Here is a 14513-nt window from a genome sequence, read left to right on the forward strand (position 1 = left end):
ATGGGTCTCGTCACCCAATCAGAATGAAGAATCAGAAGCTCTTCCGTTATCCACTTGTGACTGGCCTCCCCCGCAGCACCGACTGAATGTAAGCTTCACGGAAGGGTCAGCGGTGCACAACAGACGAGCTCTCCTCCCTTATCAAAATTCGTAGCCGGCCCTGGTTACCGATTGGCTAGTACAAGTCCTGGAATTCTCTGCACTGAACTAACTTAGGCAATAGTGTTTCATTTTAGCGTCCCTTTAGCATAGACACGCTAATGCTGAAATATGTCAGCATATTGGAAGCCGCAGATACACGAGAAGCTGCGCTTCTGTTGCGACGTTTTACGACGCTGTGTTCGAACACAGCATACAGAACTTTTATTATTCCTGTTGTGACCATTCACGGACTAGAGGAAACGCATACTAGAATAACAGCGCTGGTAGTGAGTTGTTGTGACGCTGGGTTCGACCGGCGTGCATCAAACTATTACTGCAATGAGAGGCTGTGTGTTGCTTAGCTGCTGACATAAAGGCGTGAGCAGTAGCATATCTATGTATGAATAGTGTCTCTCTCTCTCTTGTCAAGAACAGCATGAAGCATGAGGACGTTTCTGACATTTTGAGGCTGAAAAAGCCCTCTCAAACGCTGATGCTCCCGTCCACATCTTCAGTGAACAGAGAGCTAGAAAGCTGCAATAAGCTAAAATTCTCAACTGAAATGACCGAATACCTGCCACTTCAAGCGCAAATATGTCACTAGAGAAGTAATCATCACGAAAGTACTTGCCTATATCTTTATTTTTTCGAACAAAGGATTCATGTAATAGAAGAACGTTTCCGATGAATTAATGTTGATCAAATGTCACGACCAGCGCTGCTTCCGATATACAGTAATACGTCTACGCCTATGTTAGACAAGCTTGCTGTACTTTTATACACGCAGGGGCTTGGTACTCACACTAGACAGTGTCTTTAAAACGTTTAGTGTTTATAAAACATTCAGCTTCGAAACCAAACTTAAGATAAAAATAAAAAAGAAATAAATGATGTCGCATGCACAAACACTTCAAATCATCTTCATCTGCACGCTAAACTTCAAATCCTTAGGTCATCTGCATGCTAAGTTCACTTTGCATACGTACCTATTGCTTGCGGCGCTACTGTGTGAGCAAATCCAGATGAGAATAATATTAATAATACTGGGAAGAAGACCCAAACAACGTATTTTAATATTAAATTGTCCGTCAGATCTCTGTGTAGCCATCTTCTTGCTGGGAAGAGGAAACAAAAATATGGACGTGAAAGAAAGCCACTAAAGTATACACGCTGCACAATGCACATACGCACTCCCACACTCGCGCACGAAAAAAAAAAAAAGAACACTAAAGAGTTGAAAAGAATGTCGAGCTCCGCTTGAGTAAAAATAGCTTAATGTCGATTTCTGACTATATCTTAGTGGACGAAATAAAGAAACTAATCAGGTTGCGAAAGGACCACCCACGGGAAGACTCGTAGCACCCGTCATCACCAGATATCGCGTCAAACAATAGGAAATACAACTTTGAGCAGCATTTGCGCGCGACAGCCAATACACTGTGAGTTTTTTTTGTTTTTAATTGTTATGGTCGCTATTGCTCTACTTTATTTAGTGCTGGTCATCTCACACAGACAAGGTTGCATCAGAGCTTCGGAGTACAAGCCTCAAGGTGAAGTAGATCACGACCATATAAAGCCAACAGACTATTTATTTATTTATTTATTTATTTCAGGTATGCTGCTGACCTGTGATACGAGGCCTTAGGCAGCAATGGAAATGAAGGCATATGGTTAATTAGCTGTGGTCGAAACTGAAACGCAGAAAATAATGAGGAAAATGAAAAATCAAAGTGAACGAAAAGATTACCTGTCGCCGGCGGGAGTCGAACCCACAAGCTCCGCGTTATTCGTGCCTTGCACTACCAATCGTGCTACGGCGACGACCACCAATCCGACCACTATCTCGGGTGTTTATGCGTATTACAGACCTAGCCTTGGGAATGTTAGCCAGCGCTACTTAGGGCCCATGGCGGGGCCGGCTGTGGAACATCATTTTTCGCCATACGGCATCACGTGGTCTGAGTGAGTGAGTGAGTGAGTGAGTGAGTGAGTGAATAAACTTTATTGTAGGTCCGGCGAGGACGCGAACTCTTCGCGCACCCGGCTAGTCCCACGTCGGGACCGGCAGGTTAGCCCACCGGCCCGGTCGCGGGCACGCCGGACAACCAGGATTTGCTTTTCTAGAGCGGGGCTACGCAGAAGCGAGTCCCACTCCTCCTTGATGAACTTGGGGTATGTCGACCCGCACTCCCAGAGCATGGTCTATCCCAGAGCGTAGTCTATAACATGTGGACTTGGGAGCAGATACGCGGCTTTCCTCCTTTCCTCCGTAATTTCCTGCATTTCAATTTCAACCGCAGCTGCAGTTACACCCTGTGGGTAGTCACGCAAATGGCGGCCTGCGATGCGCGCGCCGCTAATTCGTGCGGATCGTGGGTGGGCGTAAGAAAGAAGGCAACGTACTCTTGAGGAACATCGAGATGCCGTAGTCCATGGAGAAACTGATGAGCGACGAGATGACGCCGAGGAGGATGAGGAAGACCCAGTCCTCGCCGAGGCGGGCGAACGTGTGTTTCCAGATGCTGGACAAGAAGTCTGCGGGAAGGAAGGACATCGAGAGAGAGAGAGTGAGAGAGAGAAGCAGTGCGGGTCAGTCGGCACAAAGAAAACTTCCAAACGTGGCTGGTGTTACGCATTAAAGGAAAATGTCGGTTCAGTTGTAGAACTGTAAATTTAACTCACGGAATCCTTAACAAGACATTGTTATTATTATATTTTTTTGTAGAGAGTAGAGTCGAAGTAACGTAACGATTATATACCAATTCTATTCTTTTTCGCGCTTTGTCGGTAATCAGAGAGACGCTCCGCCCCTATACCTTATCACAGGGATCTGGAAATCCGTTATTGGTTTGTGACAATAAAGGAATAACATCGAGCGAAAGGAATACTTACATTATACCAGCCCAGAGTCATAGCCACTTTAGTTGCGGTGTACGCATTTGTGTACGCGAGTCACTTTTGCCAGTTCTGCCCAGTACAGTGGCCAAAGAAAAGAAGAAAAAAAAGGAAAGGAACACAGGCATGTTGCTGCGGGTCATGCTAAACACTATCCTTACGCAGTGTCGCTCTATTTGACTTCATTCTGCAGAGTATTGCTTAACACGACTGCTTCACTGAAGTCGATCGCTACCATGTTTTACGGAATGTGCCGCGTTCCGATGGCAATGGCCAAGGAATACGTTTTCGTCACTCGTAATGCGCCTGTAGCCAATAATTAACTCGTGCACGTGCCCTAAGTCGATGAGTCAAATCATTTTTTTTTAAATGAAAAAGCGCGACATGACTAACTCTACGCTAAATCGAGATTTGATTACGCCTCAATTACGAGCAGTAACTAGGAGATAACTAATCAAGGATCATCGTACTTCCTTGGCACTCTCAATGGAGTCTGCTGTGCCTTGGAATTTAATCATGGGACTGGGACGAATTTATTGACAGTCCATCATAATTCGTTACTAAGAAAAAGAGTAAGGCAATGTTTCTGAAACTGTGAGCCATTTCAGAGCAGGCGCAACCTTGCCATGACGCGCTACGAAGCAGCAGCGGCAAGCAGCACGCAGGTGGCAGCGGGAAAAAAACGAAAAACAAAGAAAAACAATGTGCGCGCACGCCGAGAGAATGCGCATCCTGCCGCAGCGTTGCCGCTGCGAGAAAAGAAAAACGATTAGAAAAAAAAAACGCATTCCACGGCCGCAGGGAGGCTGCGTCGCTGGCGTTGCCGCTTCGTTCCGGCCATTGTGGCAGCCGTCAGCGCGCGCCATCCGACCTCGTTAGCCAACCTCTGGGGCTACGTCCAGGCTGGACGCTTCAGAAGATACAAGCAAAAGTTTGAATGCATAGATGACGTTAGCCGCTGCCGCATTAAAGCCATCCCTATAGGCGACACGCATATGACCCGTAACTCTCTTATTCGATAATACCACATAAGTGAACCACACGGGGTTTTTATATGTAGGATCCCGATTGTTTCGTGTGAGATATCTGAATATGGGAGTTATATATAACTGCGAGTATGGGAGTTATATATACACCCAATATATGGGTCGTATGTTTTTTTTTTTCTTTTTTTTCTTTTTTTTTTGAGATCGAAACGTAAAGGTCTCAGCGTATTGTGACACGAAATAATGCTCTTCAGCAGCATATAAAGAAGGCGAGAGCTGAAAGCCGGCAGGCAGCGGAATTTAAGAGCAGCCGAGTGGAGCGAAATATACAAACAGACAAAGCAACAAATTAGGCTGGTGTGCACAATGACGGAATAAAGCCGTCAGGGAGAAAGAGTGCGCCGCAAGCCCTTCCCTCTATGGCAAAGTGACACCGCGTTATCTACTCGTATAGCTTTGTGCAGCTCCGCGGACTAAGGTTCCGGGCGCACAACAAATTGTGTACCCGGTGATGCATGACAAGCACGCGCTAAACTTAAAGGGACACTAAAGGCAAATACTAAGTCCACGTGGACAGTATAAATACCGTTCCAGAAACAACGCAATACTTGTTTCGTGCCAACAAAAGACTTATATAGTTTACGAGAAAATTTCATCTGAAGGGTCCGAATAGCTTTTTCGAAATTCAAATCTCCCGCCACCCAACCGAGGGAGAGTTGGATTCTTTGCTGCATGCAGTTAGTGTGAGTTTCGCGAGCGAGCAAAGCCAGCGCAGCGCTACGCGAGCAGGAAAGTATTGAAACGCGAAGACATGGACGGCGCAGAGTCGAGCGAAAACGAAACCTTTCGACCGCCCGCGTCGTTGTCAAGACTAGTTAGTTCCCTTTTTCTAAAAATGAAATAGAATTGGACAAGTAGCATTTTATTTCGCATTATAATGCAATACATTGACATTTTTGTAACCAGTGGTTGAGCAGTAGTGACAGAATTTAACTGAGGAGTGCTTTCGTCATTGTGTAGTTCATATAGGAGGTTGTGGCCAAGTACTGCACCAGGGTGGCCAATCCTGCTCTGGTGAGGGAGTGCGTTACCGGTTCTGGTCACCGGGATCAGGCCACACTCCAGGCCTGTTTATGCAATTTTATCAACACGCGGATTTTTTTTCTTAATCCAGTGGAAAATTGCCGGCACCGGGATTCGAACCACGGACCTCTTGCACGCGAGGCGGGTGTTCTACCTCTACGCCACCGCTGCATTCGTCATAGGGCAAGTACTTGAATATCTCGGGGGAGTCTCTAATCATGTCCTGCATTTACTTCAATTTCTCGATTATTAAGGCTCCGTTCGCGATAGTATCGACGCCTTAGAGATTCTCGAGCGCTAATCTATCACTTTAGCTTGACTTAATATTTGCCGTTAGTGTTGCTTTAAGACCAACATATTAGCTTACGCTCAAACGACAAATATCATCCACATGAATGAACACGAACATATCTCTGTTGCGGACGTGCTGCAATTAAAGAAAGAAAGAAAGAAAGAAAGAAAGAAAGAAAGTTGACTTTGTCACGTTATAGCTAATCAGAGTACGTCAGCTTGTTCCGTTTGTCCTGTTCCGTGCACTGCTACTCTATGGAGCTAAACAACGTTCTCTTCTTGATTCTCTCTCTCTCTCTCTCTCTCTCTCTCTCTTTCGCTCTACGTTCAATGTATTGCACAGAAAGTCAATTTGTGGTGGCGTCACTGATTGAGCATAAGTGTGGCCCCGGACTTCCGTCGCCACTGTCGCCTTAGCGTCGCTGCGGAGACACCGCGGCCGGCTCCGGAATCTCCCATCCCGCCGGGGACACCGCCGCCTGTCCGTGGGCCGTCGCACCAGCAATGCGCGACGGCCACCGGTGCACGCTTCGTCGGCTGCGCGCGACCCCGAACGCGCGCGCGCGATACGTTGCTCCGCGTTCACCTCGCGCGTGCGTGTGCGTTGAAAGGGGGGAGGAGGGGGGGGGGCGTAAGGGCACGGGCAGCCCTCAAAACCGAACCGAATAAACGCGGCCACCGGTGTTGCGTCTCCGCCGGTGGCGGCGAAACGCAAGCCGGCGCGTCACGCTCCGTCGCCTCGCGTTCCGCTTGATGCGGGCCCCCTCGCGCCGCGAGTTGGGCCACCCGCCGACGGCGCAACGCGTCCCGACGCTGCGGGCGCCACGTTAGAGGGGCGGTAAAGGAAAACGTGAACTCAACGTAAAATGACTGATTGGTGCTAATCGACGAGCTCGAGCCCCCTACGCGTTCACCGAGAACGGAGCCCTCGCTTGGTCGACGCAAGCGTACGGGACAGGATTGGTATACTGCACTGCCGCAGCTCCCAGTACGTAACAGGCTCCGTTTAGAGTTCGCGAATTGTATTCATACACTGATGACACGAAGGAAAATGCTGTTTGGACAGGTTTACACACGCGCTCACACACAAAACTCATCGACGCTATACGTCCACACGTCGCCTCCATCGGCGGTATCTGTGGTTATGTGTCAGCCTCATTGAGGGACTTTTGACTCAAAGAAGGGGCGGTATAACGCCTGGCAAAGAATGCGCGAGCAACACTGAATCAGTACACACGGGTAAACAATTCTATCGAAACTTACTTTTCATTCGTTTCTCGGAAGAAAGAAAAAAAGAAGGTCGATTACTACAGTGGAGAAATTTAAAGACAAAGTTTCCTCCTAAATTTCGCGCCGAAACTCTTCCGTAGCGGCACGTCAAAGTTTGACGTCACAGATTTCATATTCTTTTCGTAGAGGTTTTGGTGGCAGGAAAGTTGCTACGCGGTTGAGCCTTTGGTATTTACAGAATGCAACGTAGGCTCCTTGTTAAGCGACAAACGGTTAGTGAGACCTGCATAAGCAGATGCCGTCAAAATCCACGACGTCACGACAGCTGGTGCAGGAACTCGACGGCGACGTCGCCACTCGTCTATCGATCGCTCTTGCGTCCTTTTTCAGGCACACCGAGCCTCTGCTTACGATAAGAGAAGAAGCTTGGTGTGTAGAAGTGTAATTTAGCAGCACAACTCGACTTGACATTATTCTTTAGTGGAATGCAGAGACAATAAAGAGAGAAAAAGAAAACAATTGGCTTCACGCAACGGTTCGGTCCGAAAATTCTCCGACGAGAAGTATCCTGGCACTGCGCCAGCTCAAGCTATAGTGCACCGAAAAATTTTCCTCGCCAAATCGAACATAGAGTTTGCCACAAAGATTACTAGAGCGAACTCGGGCGCTGCGAACGGTCACCTATACAAGAGACATGGCTTTGTTTAATCTTCTTGCTTGAGGCTTCAAATATTCATGCTATCTTATTACGCTTTCTAAATGCGTTAGCATTAGGAGTGTGAGAAAGAGTGTGCGTGTACATATATATATATATATATATATATATATATATATATATATATATATATATATATATATATATATATATATATATATATATATATATATATATATATATATATATGTACACGCACACTCTTTCTCACACTCCTAATGCTAACGCATTTAGAAAGCGTAATAAGATAGCATGAATATTTGAAGCCTCAAGCAAGAAGATTAAACAAAGCCATGTCTCTTGTATAGGTATGTATATATATATATATATATATATATATATATATATATATATATATATATATATATATATATATATATATATATATATATATATATATATGGAGAGAGAGAGAGAGACTCCTGAACAACACTGCGACGTGGCGAGATCTCGAAGGGGTGCGACGCAAGTCTACCGCATTTCTTCATTTCTTTCGAATTTACCGCTACACCACCACTGAATTTTTCTTTCTAGGCTGCCAAGCACTCAGATATTTTTATTATCCTAAACACAGCAAAGCAACTAGTATCTGCTCTCATGCGTAATCGTCGCGAACAGTCACATTTCTATAACGCAATATTTTGTTTTAAAAAGAAAGATCAATCTGCAAAGTCACAAAGCCGTTATAATACAAAGGGACGAAGTTCAGGCAAATCCACGCGCCACACCGGCAATTCCCACGATGGCAGAAGCACCATATACCTGCAGCTTCCATCAACACCAGCGCCAGGGTTTCCCCTTGTAAGTTTTGCAGGAAACTAACGTATATGGGGAAACTATATCCCTATTGTAAACGTTTGTCGCGGAAACTCGGTCGCATTGACAAAGCGTTCGATTAAACTGCCTCTCTGTGCGTTTCCAAGGTGAGAAGCGAGGAACCATGACCGCCTCCTTGAGACGAACGAGCACGCATGTGCGACCTCAGATAAGTAAGTTCTTTATCTGTTTGCCAGGCAACATGTACGCTGGAAGTATGAGCCGCGAGCCAATAAGCCTCTATTATGCTATGCATCCGCCCATTCAAAACTGGTTAAGAGAGGTATCGTTCATGCTTGCTTGCATAATGCACTAACAAAATCCTGTTGTCATTTGATAGAACCTAGTTTTAGTTCGTAGATCGCTCGGTTGAGGGCGGCAGGGTACCCTAGCATCTTTCTTGTCTCAGTCTCGGAGAACTTGCGTAGTAAGTTAAATGCTGATCCTCACCGCATTGAGCCTCAGGTACATGATCGAAGAAACAAAACAGCTGTTATCCCCGTACGTTCATGGGATCTCCCACTAACCTTAGAAAATAGGACAAACAGCAGGTATCGATGTTGTTTTCTCTGCTCCAAAAAAAAAAACTTGCACAGCTTTGCGTCAGAACTAATCCTGTTGCTAAGGAACGTAGGTCTTGCAGTATCAATCATAGGAAAAAGTATACAGATTGTTCGAAAGGTGTAGTGTACAAGATACCCCTGAAATGCGGTCGGCCTTACTTATATAGGGCAGACAGGTAGCTGTCTAAACGTTATATTGCAAGACCATAGCCATAAAGTGCGCAAAGGGCGGGAAGGGTTTCTAGGTGTCCATTGCGCACAATGCGGCTGTATTCCGTTGTATCTTAACCAGTATCTTAGCTAGGCCTCCTAATGAAAACACTAGGCTTATCATTGAAGCAGCAGCGATCGCTGAAGGTGACTCGGTTGGTAAACCGTCAATTGCATTAACAGATAATGAGAGGCAAGGACGACCGCTGTCACCGACAGGCGTTATTGCGTGTAGAAAGCGTACTATATACGTGCGTGCCTGCGAGTGGTGCACGGCGTCCTTTTCATCGCGAGTATAGTGTCCCGCGCATGCATCCGATCAAGGACGCTTCCGTGCGATTTTCCCGCGTCACACTGCAAGTCGCGAACAGGCCGCAGCCGTGTATAGGCACAAGGCCGTATATATCTATAGGGCGCGCACTATAACGCATCGGCAAGATGTCCTTGGAGCCGCATCGGGCGGATCTGCGTCCCAATCCTGTATTATACGCGCCATCATGACTCTAAGTCGGTCTCCTCCTAAGTATTCCTTTTTTCTTTGTTTCATTTTCTTTCTTTGTTTCTTTTTTCAATTTTTTTTTTGCATAATTCGTACGACACGCATCCCCACGCCTGCATGACTAAAGAGCGCTTTGAGCGGTGAACTGCGAAGCAAGAAAGAAAGCAGTATTTCTGGACAAGTGTTAAACGTGCTCGAAAATCGGTATAAAACTGACTACGCCATATATATATATATATATATATATATATATATATATATATATATATATATATATGTATATATATATATATATATATATATATATATATATATATATATATATATATATATATATATATATATATATATATATATATATATATATATATATATATATATATATATATATATTTGCACGTTAGCGCTCGTTTTCTGCCTATTTCACTCCCCTGTAGGCGCTATTTTTAAACCCTTGACATTTTTTCGTTTGTTTGCATTGCTGCTTCTCTTCGGAGACAATAGATGCTTTTAGCTTGGCCCTATACACATTATCATTTGCGCAATAGCGGAACACTACATGTGCACGTGCACGTTAGCGGCAGCCCTCGTGGCACCATCTAGGTCTACAGGAACGCGATTGTTGCAATGACGCCTATGCTACATGTATACAGCATATGTTATGTGCTATTTGAGCTTGAATTTCGCGCTTCTCCGTGGCACCATTCGCGTCACCGCACCGTGTCACTTATTTCCGCGGGCTAAGCATTCTTACGCACGGAGAGATCCCGGAAGTCGCCCGGGCTGAGGTTTTCTTTTCGAAAGCAATAATACATTACTGTATTAGAGAGAGAGCAAGAGTGAGGGACTTTGTTTAACAAACACCACATGATGTGTTGCTTTCGCGAAGGTGCCCTTATGCAATAAAAAGCAAAAAAGCATACAGGAGACGGATTACGCATGCGCTGCACTCACCGAAGCACTTTCGCTGCCACTCTGGCCGGTACGGCTTGAGTTCCTTTTGGTCGAGCTTCTCCTCCTTCTTGCGCAGCTTCTCTAATTGCTTCAGCCGAAGCGCCTCGGATTTGGCGAAGGCCCCTAGGTCCTCCTTGTACTGGCCAAACATCTGCGACGAAGGGCACGCGTCGAGGAGAGAGGGGAGGGTAGTGGTAAGCACAATTGCTCGTCCAGGAAAAAAAAAAGAAGCAAAACTGGGGTACCAAATCGGTGCCCTGAAGATGAGCGTGAGAGACCGAAGAATATCGGATAAAAAGCTGTTGTGGTTTTTTTTTTCTTTTACACTTGGGAAGGAGCCCAATTGGATTAGAAATCAGAAATTGCGTCAAGCAAGCACGGAAAAATCCAAGGCACACACTGACATCTAAACTTCGTATCGATAATACGTCCCAAACGCTGCAACCTTAGCAGTGTATTTCTTTTCTTTTGTACCTTTTGGAAGCGTATTTCTAAGTCTATTTTTACTTCTTGGGACAGGGCTAACACACGAAAGATATAACAATAAGAAATAAATACACAAACATATTAATATTATATTTCTTTTAATAAAAAGAGGATAGCAAGAACTTCATTAATTTCGACCACATGTTTGGCGTTTCAAAGGTATAACAAGATTTAGATATTGTTACACGTCACACTGTAGCGGTCTTTTGAGGTTGCAGAGACAAAATACAAGAACACAAAACGCTTCCAAGCCAATATCTGCGCGTAACAAGAAGGTGCCGTAATACTCACACCCTAAAAATCAAGACACTGCTTTTATTTGCCTCGTTTAACGAATGCAGTCTATGAACAGAAAATATAGAAGGCTGTATAGGGGGTACGCAATGTGCAATGGAATGTCACTCTGAAGCTCTGCAGGACAAATGAAACAGCGCTTAAAACGTGTTCTCGGGTTGAGCGCGACATCAGACGCGTACATCACCTATACACATTGTATGTACCTCTCGGAATGGAAACGCCCAGTTCTTAAGCTACGACGCTGCTGCGTGGCTTTATACTTGGTAAATGAGGATCGCTACGCTGCAGCGCTACGGCGATGCTGTAAGCCGTCGGCGTGCAAATGTTGCGTCCACCTACTTACCCACAGTGAGAGCGGTCATTGCGAGGGTCAGAGGTCGTAGTTGAAAGAAGAAGGCCAGCTGGCACGGCGCCGTCCGAGGGTGGTGTCGGGGAGCCTGCGAGCGAGCGCAGCCCTTCGAACAGTGTTGAACGCCCGACCAACGCGGCCGGCAGCCATGCATGCTTTTGCTATATATAGGACTTCGAACTCTCGCAGTGAGACTTGTCCCCCACCAGTTACTTTGTAAAGTACGCATCTTAGCGCTGCCCTTCTTCCACCTATTAACAATTACATTGCTTATCGTTCGAACAAAGACGACGTACCGATATCGCGAGTTAGAATAGCATCCGTCCGCTTCATTGCGGCGCCGCTTTCAGACGTAGATATATAGGTTCCAGGGAACTGTCACAATTCGCACCGAATGGCTGTAAACACGCGCGAGCATTGACTCGCAAGTAACATTACGAGCATACCCGCTTTCCCAGCGAGCTTGTCAAAATCAAAAGGCGCGCACCTAGATTCTGCAATGCAGGCAGTGGAAGCGCAAATACTATGGCATACATACACGCGTGCGTACCCTTATAATGATAATGAACGGTTGTGACGTTATCGTGCTGACGTGCCACACCGAGGAAATGTTGGTCTAACGCTTCGTGAAGAAGTCCACAAGACGCCGCGTTAAAAACAAACATTTAATTATAACAACGCGAGCTTATAATAACCGAAGAGAATGATTGCGGAGTGCGTACGCACACGAGGCGTCCGTTCTGCTATAGTAATGTGAAAAGATGTCAACAACTCATAGATCCCCCCGACCACAGATGGCCGCCACAATATCTGTCACATCAAATTCGATAAGGAAACTTGGGCCGGCTAGTGTAACATAGGTCAGGTTTTAGAAGGCCAGCGCTTAGATGAAGCAGAAAGAAAAATAAACGCAGCACAATGTGTATGTCCCTCTCTTACAGCGAAGCTGTCTAGTCGGTCGGCAATGTTTCGTAGCGAGCTCACCTAAAACAGAACGGCAGCTGGAAAATGGGGGTTATGTTGAATTCCCGCGTAAAAGAATTATGTTTTCTCGTGTAATTCGAATTACAAACCGATGTTATCATGCCTTCAGGTTGTGTGTAAGTACTTTACGAATTTTCTGACGCATTTTACTTTGAGAAATGCAATTGCTTCAATAAAGCACTTGCGCTATGCGGAGGGCCTACAAGAATGACGATCTATGATGATGAAGACTTACTGGCATCCCCTTTGAAATGGGGTGGTGACAAACAGTCACCTAGACTGCCTGCGTTACTCAGGTGTGCTATACACGCTTTTATTTCTACCATTTTTGTATACATCTCTTTAATCTTTTTTCTCTTCCTCAAAATTACTCCATCTATTTTGTATCGCCACCTATGCATGCAACGAATCCGGTAGTACCAATCTTTTCCCTGATTTTTTTCCACCAATACTCCAAAAGTCTCTAGCTTATCTCCCTGTTGACTGGTCAATGATTCCGTCCATTTCAAATCCAAGTGCTTCGGGAAGCTGTACGTTACCTACGGGTCTCACTGGGCGAATTCATTCGCATTTCATTATGATGTGCTGAGTGGCCTCCGGATTTTCGCTCCAGCATACACACGCCTCATCGAGTTGCGAATATTTGCTCCAGTATGTTTTTGTTCTTAGGCAACCAGCTCGAGCCTCAAAGAGCAAGGCACTTGCGTTCGTGTCATCGTACACATTTTCCCTCCTAATTCCTTTCTTCGTGCTCTTGTAAATCTCCATGGACTTTTTTGTTTTCATTCTTTGCATACAATTCACTGTCTCTGTTTTTCTCACTTTCTTTCTGGTGACTCCCGGTTGTCTATTTACACTTTCAATTAGCCTGTACTTGGCTGCCAACTTTCTTGACCTCTTCCTCCATTCTGTGTCCACGCTGTGTCCACGTTAGCACTATGCTGTGTTAACGGTACCGCCATCTAGCGGCCGCGGCCACTCAGACCGACCTCAAACGGCAGCTGGAAAAGGGCTTTGTCTTTCAGCTTCCACGTAACAGATTTGTGTTTTCTCGTATATCCAAATAAAAATCCGAAGCTATAATGTCGGCAGCTTGTGCGCAAGTCGAACTTTACGCATTTACTGACGAAATTACCCTTTAAACATTAATTTAGTTCAATAAGGCAATTGCGCTTGGAGGAGGGTCTAGAAGAATCAGGATGCATACTGCACTTTCGCACACGTGCTTGCGCGTGTGACGTACGTCACTCGTGGTGGTGGTACTTGTCTAGCGTCCGCACCAGCTTCGCTGTGCATCCACTATCACAGAGCGGAATGGAGGTGGAATTTTTTTCTTCTTTGCGCTTCGTCTAAGCGCTGGTACTCCAGAATCTGAACTGTCACAGGAAGTATATACAAGGTGTTTCAATGAACACTTTCAGCTTTTTTTTTTATTTGCCTGTGGTGGATAGCACAATTCTAGCTCATCAGTTGGTCTACTCGTAGAAGCGAACATGCCCAAAAAATTAAAATGCATAAATGCATGTGGCACCACGCCGGGACATACGCTGGTGAATGAAACGCGGGCACGAGAAGACTATACTATAGAAGGCGTACACGTCTTTAAATTCGCCGGTGAATGTGGGACGCTATAGTGTGATTCATTCACAGACGCTTAGTTGCTGGGCTAGAGCACACCTACTGGCTCCCTTAAGACTATGATCACACATGCCAGATTCAATTACCTAAGCGCGAGATGCATTCTACCTTGTTTCTTCCCGTTCGCCTTTCGTACCGGCGTAACAGTACATGAACAGCAGATGCGAAGAACGTTTGCACTGAGATACCGTCGCGCCAAATTAATGTATGGAAGGTATCTCAAAGCTGACCGGCGTCGCAGTAGCTGAGAAAAAGTACTTAAATTTACAGTTCCCCGTCGTACACTGAGGCTGTAGGCTCAAGATATCAATTGGAGTCGCATTCCGCTCACGACATTCGTAGGAATTCAGCAAGCGAGATTCTCCGTCGAACGTAA

The 14513-nt window shown here is 45.6% G+C and overlaps 1 protein-coding gene across 2 annotated transcripts in view; it reads right to left on the reverse strand.

The window, feature by feature from the left end:
* Positions 1 to 14513, reverse strand: part of ClC-a (chloride channel protein 2) — a 130889-nt gene that overhangs the window by 46871 nt on the left and 69505 nt on the right. The window contains exons 2-5 of one of the 2 annotated variants that reach the window (XM_065429740.2): positions 11510 to 11603; positions 10384 to 10534; positions 2545 to 2676; positions 1128 to 1256 (exon numbers count right to left, since the gene is read on the reverse strand). In XM_065429740.2, the coding sequence (XP_065285812.1) occupies positions 1128 to 1256; positions 2545 to 2676; positions 10384 to 10534 (412 nt within the window). In that variant the 5' untranslated portion in view covers positions 11510 to 11603. The remainder of the gene's footprint in view (positions 1 to 1127; positions 1257 to 2544; positions 2677 to 10383; positions 10535 to 11509; positions 11604 to 14513) is intronic. The other variant, XM_065429739.2, reaches the window with a different exon arrangement.

Source organism: Dermacentor albipictus, chromosome 1 (assembly GCF_038994185.2).
Source record: "Dermacentor albipictus isolate Rhodes 1998 colony chromosome 1, USDA_Dalb.pri_finalv2, whole genome shotgun sequence".
Classification (NCBI taxonomy): Eukaryota; Metazoa; Arthropoda; class Arachnida; order Ixodida; family Ixodidae; genus Dermacentor; species Dermacentor albipictus.